Here is a 17,398-nt window from a genome sequence, read left to right as displayed (position 1 = left end):
GGAGGTCATGTGAAGGATATTTGAGTCTCTGCTCATTAAAATCAAATGCATGCAGAAGCCCCATGAATTCTGCCATGAATTTTTCCAGGCCAGATTCATGAGTTTACTGAGAATTAAATTAAGGCAGAGCTCACATAATCAGATTTGTCCATGCAGGAAACTTGGCAATAGCTTAAAAATTGCTGGCCTAGGCTTCCACGGTTGGTGGGCAATGTCCCCTACTGGGGCCTGACACTATTGGTGTTGTTTCTTGCCCACAGGAGATGGGACAAGGTCTACTGCTCAGCATGGGTTGTCACACTCATGGGCAGCTGAGCCAATCCACGTGCTCCTTGGGTTGGAAGACTGTCATGCTTCACGCAGGCATCTGCTGGAAAGAGTGTGCAGGTCACTGAAGCTGCCTTCCTGATATTTCAGAGGTATGTGGGAAAATCCTTAGTCACAAATAATATTAGAAGTCAGAATAATTTTTTTTAAATAATGTGCCCAGACCATGTGGGAGGTTTCCAATTAAAGAGAGACTTTGCATTTCAGTCTAATGACTGGTTTAACATGTATAATTCCCTGTTGGTACTTCCTTTGCATATTAAAATGACTGATTTTCAAATCTGTCCTTTAAATACACAATTGGCTACAATGCAGGCTATAAATATCTCTTCTGTGCTGTATTAATTAAAAAGTCGAGCATCTTATACATTTTAATGTACCTTGTCATCCATACTGATTCTAGCATTTTCAGGAGAACATTTTTGTGTTTGCTTTCAGACTTAAGTGGAAGGAAACAATCTTTATTAAATACTTGCGAGAAGGAAAAAGATTGAAGTTGTGTATTTAGAAATGTTGATGGTCTGGCTAAAGTAATCATTCTGCCATTTTCAGTGGAATCTTTCCAACGAAGGGCAGTGAGGACTGCCTGACAGAAGATAAAACCTGTGGGGCCACAGTTCTTCAAGCTGAGATTCTAGGAGTTATGCAAAGATGAAAAGGGGAAGAGGTGGAGGTTGGGAGAGGATGGAGGAAGAGGAAAAAAAATGAGAAAGGGGCAGAAAAGAATGGGAGTGCTGAGAGACACTTTGGTAGTCTGACTCTACAGCATGGTTTAGAGGTGACTCCTGTCAATGTGCTTCCCATGCACTGCTAGTTGACTCATTTCCTGCAGCCTGGAACACCAGCTAAGAATCTGTGGCTGCTGCTCCCCCTCTGCCCTCCCAGCCCTGGACGCACTGAACTTGCACTGGAAAAGAGTTCCAGGTATCTCACCGGTCATAGTCCATGACTGCTATGGACAAGTGGATTTGGTCAATGTTCTCGGGAGGGACATCAAAGACTATGGCTTCGTTGTAAACAGGATTCAAGGTGTTCCTCTTGGTGGATGTTTTCCTCTTCTTCAGTCGTCTGCCATCACACATCAGTGAGACTTTCACATAGGGATCTGGACAGACCATGAGAAGCAGGAGTACTGTGAGGATTAGTGTAGATTTAGGTGGGCAGTTATATCACTGTGGGTTTTCATGAACTATGGTATGTCGAATTCCTTTACCTGCCTGTGGACTGGAGTTGGAGGACTGTCATTAATATGATATCTGGGGAGCAACTAGAGTGAGGATAATTAAGTCACTAATTCAAGATAAAGCACAGGATACCATCTCCTGAAAATTTGTGAAATTTAAAAATAGTTTGAAAACATCTGTTATGGAATTAGGAGACATTCCAGCTAGAACTCAAGACTGGCCTGGCCAGGATAGGAAGAGAAATGCACCGGCATTTCCAAGGCTGAAAACAGGCTCCCCAACTCTGAGCCACCTCAGGGAATATTTTCAGGATTTTAAGAAAGGGAATTCCTAGACTCTTTTAATTTCTGAATTCCTAGAGGACAGAGAGAACATCTGGGAGTGGAATTCCTTAAGTACAGAGACCCTGAGCCCCTAGAGTGGCCTGCCCTTGGGTTGCAAAGGGAGAAGCAGCTCAGCATATCAGGGAGAGAAAGGCCACAGGCTTCCTTGTGCTGCAACACTGTGATGGGGTGACAAGTGGCAAGTCTGTCCTCTGCTCCAGATAGGGCTCTTCTGGTCCTAACAGCTCTCTCACTCTTCTTCTGTTCGGTGGGAAGTCCTTGTTCTCTTTTCACCTGCATAACCATGCATTGCTCTGACTCCTATATACAGTCCAGTAGGGACTTAGATGACCAGAGGGACCACAGCTATTTTTTTTTTTCTGCTTTAAAAAAAACACTGGGGTATAGGATGCAGAATATATTGCATATGGTGTTCTTTGATTTCAGAGGATGTAAGCCAGGGTGTATTGGGTGTTTTGTGACCACATTTGGGAAACACCTGCAGAGGTTGCTTGTGAATTTGCAGTTAGCAATGCATATAGAGGCATTTTTTTCTTGTTAGGGTTCAGAATTTAATGCTTGGTTTAATGGAAAAACTAAAACTCATAGTTCACTTTAATAAGGAAATAGGATTGTTCTCAGCCTTCAATGAGCCTCGGATGATATTTGAGGAAAGACCAAATTAGATAAGCTTTATCAATGTGTGTAAACAATAGGTCCAATTCAAAATTATGGTGAGGGAGACCCAAGAGAGTACTATTGTCCCTTGTTATCCACAAGGAATTGGTTTCAGGACCCTTCACAGATAGGAAAATCCAAGGATGTTCAAGTCCCTTTTATAAAATGGCATCATATTTGCATATAACCTACGTACATTATCCTGTATACTTTAAATTATCTCTAGATTGCTTACAATACCTAATCCGGTATAAATGCTGTGTAAATAGTTGTTATACTGTATTGTTTAAAAAACTGTATTATTTTTATTGTTGTATTTTTTTTTCCTGAGTATTTTAAATCCATCATTGGTTGAATCTACAGATGTGGAACTGGTGGATACAGAAGGCTAACTGTATTAATAACAATAACTAACAATATGTAGCACTTAATATATGCTAGCACTGTTCTCATGGCTTTATATTTATTAATTCAGTTTTACAACAGCCCAGTGAGCCAGATACTATAATTACTCTCATCTTACCGATGGGAATCCAAAGCTCAGAGAGGTAAAATGACTTGCTCAAGGTCACACAGGTGTTAGGACTAGGATTAAGCCTAGGCAGTCTGGTTCCAGAGTCAACGTGCTTTATTACCTTACTAAAACTTCATAAGGTACTTACTACAGTAGAAGTGCATGAGAAAGTCTGAATTTGAAAATGCCCCACCTGATGCTCCTGTTATGTCCATTGCCTTTAAATTCCTTGCTTTTATAATGGTAATAGTCAGCCTGCCAGCCGTTGGAAGATAGCACAGGGAAAACATCAGCTCTCCCAGATCCACGTTGTCCTGTTGAGAAAGCACAAACTAAAGTATTAGAAAGTGTCTCCAGACTGGTGTGCAAGAGGCTCAGCTTCAGGCCGCACTGAACGGGAACACACTGCCCCTTTTGCTCAGCTTGTAAATCCCTGGTATCTCTTCCCTGCATGTCAGTCTCAGGGAGAATAATAAATCCCTGCACTTTGGGAGCACCTCACCCTAAGGAGGCATAATCTATCTTTGGATGGCAAAGCTGTAAGCCTGTTCAGGCCTCTGCCACCATGTATCCAGCCACAGGCAGCCCTGTACAGACTCATGTGTCCAGGTAGCCCAGAACATATCCTCCACAGAGTCCCCCATGTGGCTCCATTCATACCACCACTACAATGCACACAGAGCCTCTAGGTCAAAGCTACACAAAGAGGTGCCCTGCAGTACTGTGGTGCGCCACTCACAGTCCAGGATAGCTCTGCACACAGCCCTATGCAGCATCATGAAGCCTCTCAACAGGTTTCCACACCGCCCCACACACTCCCCTACACAGCCCCCTCAAACTTGCCACCATATCCCTGTATACCCCTGCATACCCCCAACCTCCCACACGCAATCCCCATGCCACAGAGCACAGCACACACCCTGGTTGCACACAATCTGTGCAGACCAGCACAGGGCTCCACTGGACCCTGGAAACTTACAGCCTGTCGCATAGCTCCAAATAAGGACACTGTGTGAGCCTGAGAGTGGCACCCTGTGAGCCTACACATTCAGAGCCCTGGACACATCCAAGTACTTGCCTAGTCCTGCACTGCCTCCATGCAGGGAGAGAACAGAGACCCAGACTCCCAGGTGGCCCTTGTGCCTCCCTCTCACAGTTCCACTTTGTGGCAGCTCTTTCCTTTTCTTAATGTGCCTCTAAAGACCCCCATTTCCCTCTACTGGGGAAGATATATCAGGCAGTGTGCAGCCATTCAAATAGGTCAGAAGACACAATTCTCTTTCTCCTTTTTAGCTCAGGGGGAGTATAACCAGAAAGGAGGGGGAACAAAAGCCATTTCATTTCGTTTCAATTTCTGAGAGATACCTGAGGTTATCGAGCTGAGGTGCCTGTGTCTAATTAATACAGTTTCGTACTGACAATGCTGAGGATTCAGGTTCTTGCCCTCAGTGTCCACAGCTTTCCCTCCCCTCCTCAGTTCTCCAAGGATGCTTCTATTTTTAGAAGCACAGATTCAGCTCTGGAAGGTCACCTCGCCCAACCTCCCTTTCTTGATTGCTTCCACAGGAGGATGAGGCAAAGGGATCTATTTGGTCACTAAGGCAGACGGATTACTCTGTGTCTTCTTGCATCATGCATTGCTTGCCCAGTGTAAATAAATGACCTCTCCTTGTAAGCTTGGCTTTCCTGGTTCCGGAAGCCCTGACCTCAAGAGACCCAGGTGACTGGGCCTTCCCCTTTTGGGAGATATGGGGGCTTGGGGACTAGAATTCTATAGGACTGGAGGTTTTACACACAGCAGACTCTGGCTTGCTCTGCGGTGCTGGGTTCCCTATTGTAGGAGCAGTGTCTGCCCTTACTGAAGAGGGGATTGACCCAGCCTCCTGCTGGTGGCAGAAAGGAAAGAGAGACCACAGCTGTCCCCACACATCACCCTTTTGTTTCCTGACTCCCTGGCCCACTTTGCTCTTCAACTTCTGTTCTTCCTTTAAAAGCCTTTTCACCGCACCTAGCTCTCTCCTCTCCCCTCATCCTTCTCAGAAAATCTTGGTTTGGCAAAGTAAACACAGAATTAACCAAAACTATGCCTATGAAGCTTCATAATCAATTCTTTCAACATACATTTCCTGAGGGCCTGCACTGTGCACACACTTTGTAAGGTTCAGGATGTGAAAAGGCATGCCATCTAATCTCTGCCCTCAAGACTGAGGCACATAATTAAATGTGATGTGTCAGATTACTTCCATGCTAGGTATGTTGGTTTGTTTGTTTTCCTCCGACATAAGCCCATTCACAAATATTTATACAATACAGCTATTTGCTCATAAGTTAAAAGAGAAAAGTCAAACCTCAGACTTGATGGTATATTCAGAATGTAAACCAAGCAAAAGTCCACATTTGTACTTTAAAAAATAGCAAATTAGCTGGGTGCAGTGGCACATGCCTACAATCCTAGCTACTCTGGAGGCTAAGGCAGGAGGATCACTTGAGCCCAGGAGTACAAGTGCAGTTTAGGCAATCTAGCAAGATGCTGTCTCTTTAAAAAGAAAGAAAGAAAGAAAGAAAGAAAGAAAGAACAGAAAGCTAAGTGCCTCTACCATGGAGAAGAACCAAAATAGCAAGTAGATATTCACACTTTGAATAGATCATCTAAGGGAGAACACTGGAATTCAACAAAAAAGTGACAGGAAGCACCAAAAGTAACAAAGGAAAAGGAAGCAATGTAGCCTGCTCAGTGGGGTTTGGCTGGGAGCTGGGAGAAGCTCCCTAACATAGGGAAGGGGTTAAGTGAGAGACCTCTCAGGGTCCACATTTCCACCACATACTATCCTACTCACAGGAGAGCCCCTCGACCCTCACAGTCCTCGAGACTAACACAGAGAGCTGCCTAGAAATTGCGCAGTGGTATTGTTTCAAAGAGAGAGCTCATGCTGTGACCCACAGGCCCGTAAGCCCTGAGCAGCTACAGCACAGTGACATTCTGAAAGCTGAGCCCCTAAAGGACTTGTCTTACCCTGGTTTTGGTGCCATTGATGCTACTACCAGGCCAGGGAGGAGATGAGGCCAGATCCCTTCATGCACCCTAAGGATAAATAACACTGTCACTAGTGCTGCAAGCTGCTGGGGGACTGAGGCATGAGCAAATCACATGCTGCACAACTACCTACCTATGCTGCTCCCAATGAGAGTGTCTGTGCCCTCCCCAGTGGCAGCCCTGAACTGAAGCCACCACTGCCCTCATCTGAGCATTCTTCTGACTGCCTGGGGACCACCCTGTTCCTGCCTATCATAGGTATGCCTGAACATATTACCAGGGGGCCTGAGGACAAGTCTCAATTCTGGCAACCTGGTCCTGTCTCCTCAGTACTTGCAAATGCCATCCAGGGGCCTGGCAATCATCCAGCCTAGTCTATCACTGCTGGTACATGTGCACTCTTCCCAGGGTCTGAGGTGGGGGCAACTCAATCCCCTGGTACCACAACAATTGGCACCCACTTGCAAGCACCATGAGACTGGCCCATCCAACCCATTACAGCTCAGACCAACTTGGATTTCAGTGAGTGGCCGAATCACTGCTATTGCCATTGCCCACATCAAGCCTGCTCACCTAGAGCAAGAGAACCAGTCTACATGCCAGGCCCACTGCTGCCACTACTAGCATTTCAGCAAGACACCTGGAAGCCCAATAATTGGCCCACTTGGATCCACTAATACCAGAGCCAGCATACATCACTCTGGGGCTCAAAGACAGGCATCTTCAGCCCACTGCTGTACCACTGGGGCCAGAAGACTGGCCTACCTAATAACTTAGTTCCCAGAAAACTTTACCACAGCCTCCACTATCCACACCCTAAGCTATCAAGGAAATCACAGATACCACTGACGCTATTTATAGCCAAGGAGATCATAGAGACTACGCTATTGCTTGCATCCAAAATGAAACCCAAAATGCCCTACTCAACCAACGTCATAGATAATCTTCAGAGAAGAGTCCTCTCTACAAAAGTAAATTTACAAAAATTGGAAGAAGTGATTGTTACACCAGATGTGCAGATATTAACATAATGACACAGGAAACATGAGAAAGCAAGAAAATATGACACCTTCAAAGGAACACAATAATTCTACAGCAACAGATACCAATAAAAAAATCAATGAAATCATGGGTAAACAATTCAAATTACTGCTTTTAAAGAAGCTCAGCAAACAAGATAATTTTGAAAAACAATATAGAAAATTGGAAAAGAATTCATCAGAGAGATACACATTTTTAAAAGAACCAAACAGAAATTCTGGAACTGAAGAATTCATTGAATAAAATACAAAATACAGTCAAAACCTCCAACAACAGATTAGATTAAGCAGAATAAAGAATCTCAGAACTTGAAATCTTTTGAAATAATCCAGTCAGACAAAAATAAATAAAAAGAATAAAAAAGAATGAGAAAGGCTTTGTGACATATGGGACAACATAAAGTGACTCAATATTCTAATTATCAGTGCCCCCAAGGGCAAAGAGAGAATGAAAGGGTTAGAAAATCTGTTTAATGAAATAATAGATGAAAACTTCCCCAATCTAGAAAAAGACTTATACAAGGGGCTCAGAGAACCCCACATAAATACAAAGCATGAAGGTCTTCTCTGCAGCATGTTATAGTCAAACTATTTAAAGTCAAAGATAAAGAGGGGATTCCAACAACAGCAAGACAAAAGTGTCTAGTCACCCATAAAGGAAACCCCATCAGGCTCACAAAGTATTTCTCAGCAGAAACAATACAGGGCAAGAGAGACATATTCAAAGTGCTGAAAGAAAAAAAAAAGCCATTTAAGTATACTATCTACCAAAATTATCCTTCACAAAAAAAGTCCTTCCCAGAGAAGAAAATGCTGAGGGAATTTATCACCACTAGACTGGCCCTAGAAGAAATGTCCAAAGAAGTCCTAAACCTGGAATAAAAAAGATAATATTTACCTTCACGAAAACACATCAAAGTATAAAACTCACTGGTAAACCAAACACACAAATGAGGAAGAGAAAGAATTCAAATGGTACAATTACAGAAAACCACCAAACCCAAATGACAAACAATTAGAAAAAAAGAGAGGAATAAAGAACATACAAAACAACCAGAAAACAGTGAAGAACATGACAGGAACAAAGCCTTGCATATTAAAAGCAATCTTGAGGCCGGGTGTGGTGGCTCACACCTGCAGTCCTAGCACTTTGGGAGGCCAAGGCAGGTGAATCACCTGAGGTCAGGAGTTCGAGACCAGCCTGGCCAACATGGTGAAACCCTGTCTTTCCTAAAAATACAAAAATTAGCCAGGCATGGTGCTGGGTGCCTGTATCTCAGCTACTTGAGAGGCTGAGGCAGGAGAATCACTTGAACCTGGGAGGTGGAGGTTGCAGTGAGCTGAGACCACGCCACTGCACTCCAGCCTGGGTGACAAGAGCAAAACTCTGTCTCAAAAAGAAAAAAAAAAGAGCTATTGAATGGAAATAGATTAAATTATCTGTTTAAAATATATAGACTGGCTGAATAAATAAGAAAACATTATCCAACTATATGCTGCCTACAAGAAATACACTTTACCTGTCAAGATACCTATATACCCAAAGTAAAGAAATGGTAAAAAATTCCACTCAAACAGAGACCCAAAGTGGGCAGAAGTAGCTATACTTAGATCAGATCAAACAGACTTTAGGTCAAAAACAGTAAAAATGACAAAGACAAAGAAGGTCATTATATAATGCTAGAGGGATCAATCCAGCAAGAGGATACAACAATTCTAAATATTTATGCATCCAACCCTTGAGTGCCCAGATTCATAAAGCAAGTATAACTAGAGCTAAAGAGAGAGATAAACTCCCATAAAATAATATTGGAAAATTCAACGCCCCACTCTCAGCATTAGTCAAATCATCTAGACAGAAAATCAATGACAACAAAAAATTGGATTTAAACTACACTTTAGAAAAAGTGGAACTAATAAACACACACAGAACATTTTATTCAACAACTGTAAAATACACATTCTTCTAAGCACATGAAACATTCTCTAGGATACAGCATATGTTAGGTCACAAAACAATTCTCAACACATTTTTAAAAATCAAAATCTATCAAGTATCTTCAGGTCACAATGGAATAAAACAATAAATCAATACTAGGAGGAATTCTGGGACCCATAGATACATGGAAATTAAAAAACATGCTTCTGAATGACTACTGTGGGTCAATGAGGAAATTAAGATGAAAAGCAAAACATTTCTTGAAACAAATGTAAATAAGACATGTGCCAAAACCAATGGGATACAGCAAAAGCAGTGTTAAGAGGAAGTTTGACATAGGCAATAAATGCCTACATCAAAAAAGGAGAATGATTTCAAACAAATAACCCAATGATGCACCTCAAGGAACCACAAAAGCAAGAATAAACCAAAGTCAAAATTAGAAGAAAAGAAATAATAAAGAGCTGAACCAAATGAGATAGACTAAAAAATACACAGAATAAATGAAATGAAAAGTTGATTCTTCAAAAAAAGACAAGCAAAATTGCTAAACCACTAGCTAGACTAACCAAGAAGATAGAAGACAAAACAAAAAATGAAAAGGGAGATATTACAACTGATACCACAGAAATACAAAAGATCATCACACACGATTATGAATAACTGTACACTAACAAACCAGAAAACCTAGGAGAAATGGATAAATTTCTGGAAATATACAAGCTACCAAGATTGAATAAGGAAAAAATAGAAAACCTAAACAGACCAATAATGAGTAGCAAGATTGAATCAGTAATACAAATTCTCCCAACAAAGAAAACCCAACTACTGGATGGATTCACAGCAGAAATTTACAAACATATAAAGAAGAACTAATACAAATCCTCCTAAAACTATTTCAAAAAATGACAGTGGAAAGAATTCTCCTCAAGTCATTATATGAGACCAATATTATCCCAGTGACAAAACCTGACAAGGACACAACAAAAAGAAAACTACATAAATCCTCACCAAACTACTAGCAAATCAAATCCAACACACATCAAAAAGATAATATACCATGACCAAATGGGATTTATACCAGGGATGCACGGATGGTTCAACATATGCAAATCAATAAATGTGATACATCACATAAACAAAATCAAGGACAAAAATCATATGATCATCTCAATAGATGCAGAAAAAGCTTTTGATAAAATACACCATCCCTTCATGATAAAAACCCTCAATATACCAAGTGTAGAAGGAACATGCCTCAAAATAATAAAGGTCATCTATGACAAACCCACAGATAACATCATACTGAATGTTAGTATGAATACTACTACTGAAAAGATGAAAGCCTTTCCTCTCAGATCTGTAACTAAGCATGAAGGCCCACCTTCACCACTCCTATTTAGCATAGTACTGAAAGTCTTAGCCAGAGCAATCATGCAAGACAAAGAAATAAAAGGCATCATTCAGAACAAGGATCTCTGAGGAAAAGAAATTTAAAAAATGAAATAATAAAAGGCATCCAAATTGGAAAAGAGGAAGTCAACCGTTTCTTTACTGATGATATGATCTTATAGAAAAATCTAAACTCCACCAAAAAACTCTTAAATATGACAAATTTAGTAAAGTTTCAGAATGCAAATCAACATACAAAAATCAGTGACATTTCTATATACTGATAATGAACTAGCCAAGACAGAAATCAAGAAGGTAATCCAATTTACAACAGATACAAAAAATACCTAAGAACAAACTTAACTAAGGCATTGAAACATCTCTATGAGAAAAACTACAAAACACGAATGAAGAAATTGAAGAGGACACAAACAAATGGAAAGACATCCCATGCTCATGGATCAGAAGAATCAATAATGTTAAAATGACCATACTACCAGCTGGGTATGGTGGCTCACGCCTGTAATCTCAGCACTTCGGGAGGCCGAGGCGAGTGGATCACCTGAGGTCAGGAGTTCAAGACCAGCCTGACCAATAGAGAGAAACCCCATCCCTACTAAAAATACAAAATAAGCTGGGCATGGTGGCACATGCTTGTAATCCCAGCTACTCAGGAGGCTGAGGCAGGAGAATTGCTTGAACCTGGGAGGCGGAGGTTGCGGCAAGCAGAGATCATGCCATTGCATTCCAACCTGGGCAACAGAGCAAAACTCCGTCTCAAACAAACAAAAAAACAAAACCATACTACCTAAAGCAACTATAGATTTAATGCAATCTCTATCAAAAAACCAATGTAATTTTTCACAGAATTAATAAAACAATCCTACAATGTGTATAATACCAAAAGAGAGCCTGAATAGCCAAAGCAATTGTGAACAAAAAGGACAATGCTGGAGGTATCACACCACCTGACTTCAAAATGTACCAAAAGGCTACAGTAATGAAAACAGCATAGTATTAGTATAAAAACAGCCATATAGACAAATGGAACAGGATAGACAGTCCAGAAATGAATGCATGTATTTACAGCCAACTGATTTTTGATGAAGGCACCAAGGGGAAAGAACGCATGCTTCAATAAATGGTGCTGGGAAAACTGGAGATCCACATACAGAAAAATGAAACCGGATACCTATGGTTTCCCATGTATAAAAATAAACAAAAGATGAATTAAAGACTTAAACATAAGACCTGAGACTGTAAAACTAGTAAAAAATGGAGAAAACATTTTAAGACATCAATCTGGGAAAATATTTCGTGGCTAAGGCCTGCCTGAAGAGCAGACAATAAAACAAAAAATAAACAAATGGGATTATATTAAATTTATTAAATTTAAAAGCTCATGCACAGCAAAGGAAACAATCAATAGAGTGAGGAGACAATGTGTTGAATGAGAAAATACTTGCAAAGTAGTCATCCTAAGAGGAACTAATATGCAGAATATAAAAGGAACTCAAACAACTAAAAAAATTTCAAAACCCCAAATGATATAATTAAAAGTGAGCAAAAGACATGAATAGATATTTATCAAGAAAAGAGATACATACAAATGGCCAACAGGTTTATGAAAAAATGCTCAACATCACCAGTAATTATGGAAATGCAAATTAAAACCACATTGAGATACCATCTTATCCCAGTTAGAATGGCTATTATTAAAAAGACAAAAAATAACATGCTAACAACGATGTGGAGAAAAGGGAATTCTTACACACTGTTGGTGTGAATGTAAATTAGTACAACTACTGTGGAAAACAATATGGAGATTTCTCCAAAAACTAAAAACAGAACTACCATATGATCCAGCAATAACACTACCAGGTATCTAACCAAAGGAAAGGAAATCCGTGTATCAGAGGGATACCTGCACTTGCGTGTTTGCTTCAGGGGTATTTTTAACAGCAAGATATGGAATCAATCTAAGTGTCCATCAACGGACAAATTAATAAAGAAAATGTGATATATATGATATATACGATATATATCATACATACACACACACACACACAATGGAACACTATTCATTCATAAAGAAGAATGAAATCATGTCATTTGCAGCAAAATGAATGGAAATGGAGGTCATTGTGTTAAGTGAAATAAGTCACGCACAGAAAGACAGATACATGTTCTCACCCATATGTGGGAGTAAACAAGTTAATCTCATGGAGATAGAGACTAGAATAGTAGATACCAGAGATCAGGAAGGGTGTGTGGGTGGCAGGTGGGATACAGGGAAGTTGGTTAGTAGATATAAACATACAGTTTGATAAAAATAGGTTCCATAGAGGTCTTTATAGTATTCTCTGATGGTAGTTTGTATTTCTGTGGGGTCGGTGGTGATATCCCCTTTATCATTTTTTATTGTGTCTATTTGATTCTTCTCCTTTTTCTTCTTTATTAGTCTTGCTAGCGGTCTACAAATTTTGTTGACCTTTTCAAAAAACCAGTTCCTGGATTCATTGATATTTTGGAGGGTTTTTTGTGTCTCCATCTCCTCTACTTCTGCTCTGATCTTAGTTATTTGTTGCCTTCTGCTAGCTTTTGAATGTGTTTGCTCTTGCTTCTCTAGTTCTTTTAATTGTGATGTTAGTGTGTCAATTTTAGATCTTTCCAGCTTTCTCTTGTGGGCATTTCGTGCTATAAATTTCCCTCTACACACCACTTTAAATGTGTCCCAGAGACACATTTGTATCTGGTATGTTGTATCTTTGGTTTGTTGTATCTCTGGTATGTTGTATCTCATTGGTTTCAAAGAACCTCTTTATTACTGCCTTCATTTTGTTATGGACCCAGTAGTCATTCAGCAGCAGGTTGTTCAGTTTCCATGTAGTTGAGTGGTTTTGATTGAGTTTCTTTGTCCTGAATTTTAGTTTGACTGCACTGTGGCCTGAGAGACAGACTATAAACACCTGTACACAAATAAACTAGAAAATCTAGAAAAATGGATAATTTCCTGGACACTTACACTCTCCCAAGACTAAACCAGGAAGAAGTTGAATCCCTGAATAGACCAATAGTAGGCTCTGAAATTGAGGCAATAATTAATAGCCTATCAACCAAAAAAAGTCCAGGACCAGACGGATTTACAGCTGAATTCTACCAGAGGTACAAGGAGGAGCTGGTACCATTCCTTCTGAAACTATTCCAATCAATAGAAAAACAGGAAATCCTCCCTAATTCATTTTATGAGGCCAACATCATCCTGATACCAAAGCCCGGCAGAGACACAACAAAAAAAGAGAATTTTAGACCAATATCCCTGATGAACATCGATGCAAAAATCCTCAATAAAATACTGGCAAACCGAATCCAGCAGCACATCAAAAAGCTTATCCACCATGATGAAGTGGGCTTCATCCCTGGGATGCAAGGCTGGTTCAACATACGCGAATCAATAAATGTAATCCAGCATATAAACAGAACCAAAGACAAAAACCACATGGTTAGCTCAATAGATGCAGAAAAGGCCTTTAATAAAATTCAACAGCCCTTCATGCTAAAAACTCTCAATAAATTCGGTATTGATGGAACATATCTCAAAATAATCAGAGCTATTTATGACAAACCCACAGCCAATATCATACTGAATGGGCAAAAACTGGAAGCATTCCCTTTGAAAACTGGCACAAGACAGGGATGCCCTCTCTCACCACTCCTATTCAACATAGTGTTGGAAGTTCTGGCTAGGGCAATCAGGCAAGAGAAAGAAATAAAGGGTATTCAGTTAAGAAAAGAAGATGTCAAATTGTCCCTGTTTGCAGATGACATGATTGTATATTTAGAAAACCCCATTATCTCACCCCAAAATCTCCTTAAGCTGATAAGCAACTTCAGCAAAGTCTCAGAATATAAAATTAATGTTCAAAAATCAGGAGCATTCTTATACACCAGTAACGGGCAAACAGGGTGCCAAATCATGAATGAACTTCCATTCACAATTGCTTCAAAGTGAATAAAATACCTAGGAATCCAACTTACAAGGGATGTAAAGGACCTCTTCAAGGAGAACTACAAACCACTGCTCAGTGAAATAAAAGAGGACACAAACAAATGGAAGAACATACCATGCTCATGGATAGGAAGAATCAATATCGTGAAAATGGCCATACTGCCCAAGGTTATTTATAGATTCAATGCCATCCCCATCAAGCTACCAATGAGTTTCTTCACAGAATTGGAAAAAAACTGCTTTAAAGTTCATATGGAACCTAAAAGAGCCCACATTGCCAAGACAATCCTAAGTCAAAAGAACAAAGCTGGAGGCATCACGCTACCTCACTTCAAACTATACTACAAGGCTACAGTAACCAAAACAGCATGGTACTGGTACCAAAACAGAGATATAGACCAATGGAACAGAACAGAGTCCTCAGAAATAATACCACACATCTTTGACAAACCTGACAAAAACAAGAAATGGGGAAAGGATTCCCTATTTAATAAATGGTGCTGGGAAAATTGGCTAGCCATAAGTAGAAAGCTGAAACTGGATCCTTTCCTTACTCCTTATACAAAAATTAATTCAAGATGGATTAGAGACTTAAATGTTAGACCTAATACCATAAAAACCCTAGAAGAAAACCTAGATAATACCGTTCAGGACATGGGCATGGGCAAGGAATTCATGTCTAAAATACCAAAAGCAATGGCCACAAAAGCCAAAATTGACAAATGGGATCTAATTAAACTAAAGAGCTTCTGCACAGCAAAAGAAACTACCATCAGAGTGAACAGGCAACCTACAGAATGGTAGAAAATTTTTGCAATCTACTCATCAGACAAAGGGCTAATATCCAGAACCTACAAAGAACTCAAACAAATTTACAAGATAAAAACAAACAACCCCATCAAAAAGTGGGCAAAGGATATGAACAGACAGTTCTCAAAAGAAGACATGCATACAGCCAACAGACACATGAAAAAATGCTCGTCATCACTGGCCATCAGAGAAATGCAAATCAAAACCACAATGAGATACCATCTCACACCAGTTAGAATGGCAATCATTAAAAAGTCAGGAAACAACAGGTGCTTGAGAGGATGTGGAGAAATAGGAACACTTTTCCACTGTTGGTGGGATTGTAAACTAGTTCAACCATTGTGGAAAACACTGTGGCGATTCCTCAAGGATCTAGAACTAGAAATACCATTTGATCCAGCCATCCCATTACTGGGGATATACTCAAAGGATTAGAAGTCATGCTGCTCTAAAGACACATGCACACGTATGTTTATTGCGGCACTAATCACAATAGCAAAGACTTGGAATCAACCCAAATGTCCATCAGTCACAGACTGGATTAAGAAAATGTGGCACATATACACCATGGAATACTATGCAGCCATGAAAAAGGATGAGTTTGTGTTCTTTGTAGGGACATGGATGCAGTTGGAAACCATCATTCTCAGCAATCTATCGCAAGAACAGAAAACCAAACACTGAATGTTCTCCCTCATAGGTGGGAATTGAACAATGAGATCACTTGGACTCGGGAAGGGGAACATCACACACTGGGGCCTATTATGGGGTGGGGGAGGGATGGCATTGGGAGTTATACATGATGTAAATGATGAGTTGATGGGTGCTGACGAGTTGATGGGTGCAGCACACCAACATGGCACAGATACACATATGTAACAAACTTGCACATTGTGCACATGTACCCTAGAACTTAAAGTATAATAATAATAATAAAAAGAATAGGTTCCAATATTCGATAGTAGGGTAGGGTGACTATAGTAGCAACAATATATTTTATATTATAAAGTAGCGAGAAGAGAAGAATTGAAATGTTACCAACACATAGGAATGATAAATACTCAAGGTAATGGATCCTGCAAATACTCTGACTTGATGAATACACATTCTATGCATGTAAGAAATACTCATATGAACTCCATATATATCTATAATATTTTGTATCAAAAAAAGGTATGTAAGCTGTGTAAGAACAGGAACTTTCTCTGTTTTGTTGCATCCCAGCTGCCTAGAAAAGCCCCTAGTTCAACAATAAAAGATGCTCAACAAATACTAGTTGACGCCTCTAAGGAAAACAAGGAGATTTTAAAAAACATTCTCAAGGAGAAAATGCTTGATTTTATTTTCAAGTGCTTGTAAAAACATATCCTTTTAAATTTTCTAAATTATAAAAATTAAAATGACAAAATTCCAATATAGAAATTTTCAAGTAAAATAGTAAAATATCCCATTTTCTCATACATACATTAGCCCATGTCATTCCTTTCCTAAGAGCAACAGAGTGAATAATCATCCAGATTTTAAAATTTTCACTCATTCATCCATCCATCAATGTATTCATCCATTCACCTATTCTTTTAGCATTTGTTGTGGTTGTGATATTGGAGCATTGTTTTTCCAGAGGCTGGGAGCTAAGTCTTCAGTGGTAAACAATAGACACTATGTTTTGAGGAGATATGGGCTTGCTAGTATATGGAACAAGAGTTCATTGGCATCTGATGCTAATTCTGCTTCCTCCCCATGAGCTGATGTCAATTTGTGGTCAAGAAGCTGTAGATCTTGATGTTTGTAAACATTCCCTTAAATCAGTGATTCTCAACCAGGAGTAATTTTGCTCCCCAATATGACATTTGACATTATCTGGAGGAATTTTTGCTTTTCACAACTGTGGAGGAGGGTGTGTTACTGACATCTAGTGGGCAGAGCTCAAGGATGCTGCAAAACATCCTATGATGCATAGGGAAGCCACTCAATACAAAAAATTATCTAGTCCAAAAGGTCAATAGTGCTAAGGTTGAGGAACTCTAATTTACATAGAAATGCTTAGATTCTTACTAAAAGTTTTCTGGAATGATAATAAAAGTCAAATATAAAGGGGTGGCAGAGTATTTGGCTTTTTTTTTTTTTTTTTTTTTTTTTTTTTTTTTT

At 39.8% G+C, this 17,398-nt stretch overlaps 1 protein-coding gene across 2 annotated transcripts in view; it reads right to left on the bottom strand.

Moving 5' to 3' along the window:
* The window catches only part of SYT9 (synaptotagmin 9), a 238,083-nt gene that overhangs the window by 47,260 nt on the left and 173,425 nt on the right, over positions 1-17,398 (bottom strand). For both annotated transcript variants that reach the window (XM_021926136.2, XM_017948677.3), the window contains exons 4-5: positions 3,220-3,340; positions 1,261-1,432 (exon numbers count right to left, since the gene is read on the bottom strand). In XM_021926136.2, coding sequence (XP_021781828.1) covers positions 1,261-1,432; positions 3,220-3,340 — 293 coding nt within the window. The remainder of the gene's footprint in view (positions 1-1,260; positions 1,433-3,219; positions 3,341-17,398) is intronic.

Source organism: Papio anubis, chromosome 12 (assembly GCF_008728515.1).
Source record: "Papio anubis isolate 15944 chromosome 12, Panubis1.0, whole genome shotgun sequence".
NCBI classification, from domain to species: Eukaryota; Metazoa; Chordata; class Mammalia; order Primates; family Cercopithecidae; genus Papio; species Papio anubis.
The sequence above is the reverse complement of the archived record's forward strand: the minus strand, read 5'-3'. Positions and strand labels throughout refer to the sequence as shown.